At 51.1% G+C, this 6,061-nt stretch overlaps 1 protein-coding gene across 4 annotated transcripts in view; it reads left to right on the forward strand.

The window, feature by feature from the left end:
- The window catches only part of Pla2g5 (phospholipase A2 group V), a 46,620-nt gene extending 41,205 nt beyond the window's left edge, over nt 1-5,415 (forward strand). For 3 of the 4 annotated variants that reach the window (XM_021630751.2, XM_060379207.1, XM_060379206.1), the window contains 2 exons: nt 696-802; nt 1,440-5,415. In XM_021630751.2, coding sequence (XP_021486426.1) covers nt 696-802; nt 1,440-1,561 — 229 coding nt within the window. In that variant the 3' untranslated portion in view covers nt 1,562-5,415. Of the gene's footprint in view, nt 1-695; nt 803-1,115; nt 1,251-1,439 lie in introns of all 4 variants that reach the window. The other variant, XR_009590542.1, reaches the window with a different exon arrangement.
- The last annotated feature ends 646 nt before the right edge of the window (nt 5,416-6,061 follow it).

Raw genomic sequence — 6,061 nt, forward strand, 5'->3', positions numbered from 1 at the left:
AAACTTCTGAGTAGTGGCAGTTCTGGTGTGTGGGAGGAGCTAATTTACCAGACACCATCCCTGACAGCTCACATCTACCTGCCACAGCCTTCTGCAGAAGGATATGGCTGTAGTTTCACACCTGCTAGGGGTGTCAGCCTAGATAACGTTCCGAAAGACTCTCCAAAGAATGGCTATTGATTTGGAGACAGTGGTGCATTGCAGTGAGAATAGGAATGCCGCGGAAACCATGGAGGGTGACCTAAGGGAGAAGTTTTAATTAGCAGGAGAGCCAAAACTTTTACATAAGCTGCTTAGATACCAAGCTCCTCAGTTGTGGGGACTAGAGGCAAGAGTTGTCGTCAGCTCATTGGTGGGATGCTGTTGCTAGGCAAGCTTCCTATTTAGAGCACCTTGTCTGAACTGCCACGGTCTTAGAGAAAGCCCATCTTTGCCAAGGCCTCTGTGCTCACAGGCAAAACTGCATAAGGCTTGGCGTCCATGCAGGACAAGGAGAGAACTTCTCGTCAGGGTGTGGGGTTAGAAAGTCCCTTAGTGAGAACTTAACCTACACATCTAAGCAATGTCTCTTAGTCACCTTTGGCTCTGATTCTGTTTAGATTTGACTTGAACTCTGTCACCTTGGAATCTCCCACAGGTATGGGGTCAGGAGGGTGCCTCTCTACTCAGCATCCCCCATCTTTTCATTTTGGCAGGTGCTGTTTGATGCATGACCGTTGCTATGGGCAACTGGAAGAGAAAGGCTGTAACATCCGGACCCAGCCCTATGACTACAGAGTCACACTGGGCCTAGTCATCTGCGGTAAGGGTGGCTTCCCATTTGGGCTGGAAGGGGGTCCAGTCTGTATCTTGTGAGGGAGAGTGAGGCTGAGGGGTATGGGACTGCTGCAGCCTCTTTAGACTTCCAGGGAAGGGAGGGCATAGTTTAGACCCAGCATTCACCAGGCACTGTGGGCTTGCAGACTTCCCCTCCCTGGGTAGAGCAGGTTTCATCTCCCTTGTTTTACACGCACAATGGAAGCTCAAACGTTTGCCAGTGTGCAGCAGGATTCATGCTTGGGCCCTTGAATTCAAAACCAGGTACCAGGTGCATCTCTATTTAACGCCTCCCACAGAAACTGGCTCTACCCAAAGAGGTGCATCTACTCCACTAGACTGGGGCCTCCCTGAATAGAAACATCAGCGTGATCAAGAACGGGGCATCTAGTTCAGCAGCCAAGCCTCCGCCATCAGATTACACACCTTCCTAGGTCAGGAACTGAAGCTCTTACTGTGTATCACCCTGGGTCAGGTTCCTCCTCCACACATTCCTCGGAGAAGGACACAGATGGGACATCTACGCAGACCAGAAGCCATCCTCCAGTATGACTTTGAACAAGTCGGTGTTGGTGGGGCACAGTTTTCCCATGCTCATTCAGCACTTGCTATCCCTTTTGCAGAACACGGGTCCTTCTGTCCAGTGAGGCTATGCGCCTGTGACCGGCAGCTGGTCTACTGCCTACGGAAAAACCTCTGGAGCTACAACCCTCAGTACCAGTATTTCCTCAACTTCTTCTGCTAACGCCCTCTGTGTGCTCTGGCTTGTGGGTGCCTCCCACAGTGGAGGTCCCCCTCTGCTGTATCCCTGATGCATCCCCCCAAGATCTTGGATCTGTCTTTGTCTGTGTTCCACTTGGCTGGACAGAGCCCCAGGGCTACCCTCTCTTCTTCAGAGTCCTAGGGAAGGGACTCCAGTCTAGACTTGGCAAACTCCCAGGATGGCTGAGCCTGCACTTGTGAAGTTGGCTCTGGGCCCTGGAGCTCCCCCCTGCTCCAGGCCAACGTTGTGTTGATTTTTCTTTCAGTTTCTGGAACCCAACTGTCATTACCGCCCTCCAGGGACCTTTTACCGGAGAAGAAGCCAAATTAACTCTATAAATCTGCTATGTAGATATTAAATAAAACCCATTCTCAAGGCTAGTAAAACACCACCCCAGCATTTCCTCTGACAGGGCTGGGATAGGATTGCTCATGCCTCTCTAACCCCCTTGAGGCATCTGCATGCATTCTAGCCCTCAGGCATGGAGGTCAGGAAACCTCCACATGGCTTCTTAGATGCCTTTCATTTTCTTAAACCTTAGGGTCCTTTAAGCCAGACCCGGGGCTCATGCTTCTGTTAAAGGAACAGGTTGGAGCCACCTGGGGCTCCTGGCTACAGAGGGCAGCGTTCAGCTCCCAGCCCTGGCTTCTGCAGCTGTGTGGCCCTGAACCTCTGGACAGACTGAACCTCTCTACCTTTCCTCAAAACCTAAAACAAGACTGCTTACAGGGGGAGCATATTGGTGCACATCCCTAATTCCAGCACCTGCAGGGTGGAGGCAGGAGGATCAGGAGTTGAGGGCCAGCCTCTACTTCGTCACAAGGAAGGTAGCCTACTACGTCTCTGAAAGGATCGATTAACTAACTAAAATGAGGCTTCTGAAGCTCTCCGGTACAGATACAGGGTCGCTGAGTGGGAAAATGGTTTAAATAAGGTTCAAGGGGGCTGGAAGTACAGATAGTGACTGCCTGTTTATTTTTTTCAACAAGTTAAGGGCACTGAAAAATCCCAACTCACCTATCACTCTATAAAACATAGAGCTTTCTCACACCAACATGACATGAAGAAAAGATGTATTCATCCGTAAAGAGGTGTCCTTCCTGAGGAAGGGTCTGTAGGCTTCTTCACGCACATCTCCAAAATATGCACAGGACACATGAGATCTATATTTAGAGATCTTTAGTGTTCAAGCATTTTCTAAATAAAGTTAATTATATGAGATTACCCCAAATTCACACGTTTTGGTGTACAATACCAGAGTAGGCTTCACAGGCTGGTTTCACACATGAAAATTTCAAACTCAGGGGGACCTGGGGAGATGGCTCAGTTGGTCAAGAGCCTGCTTCGAGTGTGCATGAGGGCCTGGATTGGATCTCCAGAACTCAGGAAAAAAACAGCTGGGCCTGGTGGTGTGTGCGTGTAATCTCAGTGGCAGGGAGGTGAGTCAGGCAGGTTCTTGGGCTCAATAGTGAGCCAGACTTCCTAGTTAGTGAGTTCCAGCCCGAGAGAGACCAGTCACAAACAAACAACAACGAAAATCCCAAACAAGAAGGAGGGCCACCTGAGGAATCACTCCTGGAGTTGTTACACACACACACACACACACACACACACACACACACACAATTTTGTTTTTTTCAAGCCGTTTTTCAAGCTCGGTCTGGAGCGGGTTTGTGGGGGACCCTGAAGTGTCTCCCTGATGCCTGGTGTCACCAGTTGCATAAAGAGACCCTGGATTCCGCTTCTCCTGTCAGGGTCAGGGGTCACGCAGGCTAGGTGTGGTGTTGCTGGTAAATTCTACAGAAGGGCAGATGGTCAGGTCCCTCTCTCTGGGCCTCCTAGCTCGGAGCCCTCACCCCCACCCCTCAGTGTCTAAAGAAGCTCAGCCAGGCCAGGGATGCTGTGAGGTTAGGAAAACAGCAACAAAGCATGGAGGCATTGAGCTAGATGGGACCATTTGGAACTTGGTTTATTTACTAGGGCCAGGAGAGGCCAGGAGCCTGATCTCAAAGCACACAGCGTATCCATACCAGCACAGAATTAGACCTGCGGATCTGTGTCCAAGCCTTCACTTTGCCCACCATCACACACCATCCTCAACTCCAGTTCATTGAGGGAGAGAACAGAACGCAGTGCAGTTCTGTGCCCACCCCCACTCCGGGAGACGCCCCTGGGCTTAAACCATAAGCCAACCACTTTTCTTCTCTGCTCAGACTGCCTCTTCCAATTCCAGAGCTGGTTAGTCTGCGGGATTCTAGCATTCATCTGCCTCTGTGGAGCAGCACCCCTGGTCTTTGCCACTTTGGGCCCACCTTCACTGCCGTGAACAGCTCCGAGGAAGCAGAGAGCTCAGTGAACCCCCAAGGCTGCAAAGAAACCTCCTCATGCTTGACCTGCCAACTCCTTGGCAGAAACACCATTAGAGGAGTCATGTACCCAAAATCTCATGGCTATCCTGTAAGAGATATGTGCAGGGTGTGTAAGTCAGTAGAGAACATGAAGGCACACCCAACAGGATCTGTGCTAGCATCTGAAATTGGGCTTTGGATTCAAATGTGACACCAACATAGGCCAAATGTATCTACACATGGATGCCAGTGCACACACGTATCTATGTGTGTGTGTGTTCACACGCTCATAGCTATCCCCAGATTGAAATGGAGACAAAGGGGAAGCCTTCTAGTGGTGACTGAGCAGGGAGGACCAAGATGAGCCAAGCTAGTGTGCTAGCAGGTATGTGGAACTCACTAGGCAGGATGCTGCCTAGCCCCGAGCACCCATGTGTTAGGCAGATGGTCTCAGGGAACAGTGAGCGTGCCACCAGAGGCTCGGGAGATAGAATGCTTTGCCTGAGGCCACACAGGTTCCCGGGAAGTAGGAAGGAAGCAGCCGGCTGCCGGCTGCTCAAGCTGGAGCAGATGGCATCCGCCTGCCTCAGACGCTGGGAGCTAGGGCCAGGTCTTGCGACAAGTCTGGAGGGTGAGTGTGGGAAACTGAGGCTAAGCCGTGCTTCCCAGAATTCCTTTCCCTTCAGAGCCCTGGGTTTGCAAGGGAGTGTGTGGGGTGTTTTGGTGTAGTCTGTCTAGAAAGCAGAAGGGAAGGCACATTCTCACTTTGCACCTGGGAGGAAGTCAAATCGGCACCCAGCTCAGACCTGCTCTCACAGACTGGCTTGCCAGTCTCTCCTGCTGGCTCTCTCTTTCCTCACTGGGCCCAGGCATGTTTTTACTTCTGTGACGGGGGCAGGGGACTTCTGCAGGATGTGACATGGCATACTGGCCTGAGGACGCTGAGACTTACCTGGCCCCAGTTCTCCCTGTGGGCACCTCTCACCCTCACCCTCCTGGCTCCCAGTCTGACCTCTCCATCCACTTCACGATCATCTTCCCTCCCGGGCTGTCTGCCCTCCTAACTCCTACCAGCTAGAGCATCAGGCACAAAGGAAATGGCTCCCCCTACCACACAAAGCACTGCAGGGTCCTGTCTAGCCCCGAGCACACGTTAGGTCCCTGGATGGCATAGGGATTGTCGCTAGCTGTAGTTCCCAAGGAACAGAACCCAAAGGAAGGCTTTCTGGCTTACTTTGGGATTATCTGAGATTTGTTATTATTATTATTACTAAAGTACATTTATGGCTGGATTTCTTTCTTGTTTTTGTTTTTCAAGACAGGGTTTCTCTGTGTAGCTCTGGCTATCCTGTAACTCACTCTGTAGACCAGGCTGGCCTCTAACTCAAAGATCTGCCTGCCTCTGCCCCCCTAGTGCTGGGATTAAATGAGTGCACCACCACCTCCTGGCTGTAACTGGATTTCACTGCTAACTGACGTGTGGCATTTTCCACAGCTTGCAGGGCTCAAGCAGTGACCTCATCGGTTAGTACGCATGCCCCATTCAAGCACGTAGTCCTTGGATGGCCACAGAGCACTTTAGTGAAATAAAAAAACACAGGGTAGGAGAGCTTATAGGATCTTATATAAATCTTATAGGAAAAAACCATGAGTTTGATGCTTTAAATTCCCCCTCAAGACCTACACGGGACACGTATATTTTCCTGCTGCCTGAGGGCACACAGGCATGCACAGAGAGGCTGGGTTGGAGGGCACGGGGCCCTCCGGATGGGGCAGCTGTTCCGAAGAGGTCAGGGCAGATCAACACTGTCCTGTGTCACAGATGTCTGGCTTCAGGTCTTGTTTGGCTTGTGACTGTCGTGGAATTGTCACAAACTGCAGAACCACAGTGCTCCCTTGCTTTTCAATGACACAGCAGAGGGACTCTCCGTCCTGGTCATGACCTGACCGGAGGGACCCAAACAGTAACATTTCTCAATCCACAAGACTTCACACTGCTCTGTCCCCCAGGTCACATTGTGTTGGGCGGACCTGATGGCTGGGAGACGTTCTCTTTCTCTGTTTTGTCTTGTCTTGTCCTTTCTTCCTCCTTCCCTCCCTCCCTTTCTTTCTTTTCTTTCTGTTTTGTCCTTCC

The sequence above is a fragment of the Meriones unguiculatus genome, chromosome 3 (genome assembly GCF_030254825.1).
Source record: "Meriones unguiculatus strain TT.TT164.6M chromosome 3, Bangor_MerUng_6.1, whole genome shotgun sequence".
NCBI lineage: Eukaryota > Metazoa > Chordata > Mammalia > Rodentia > Muridae > Meriones > Meriones unguiculatus.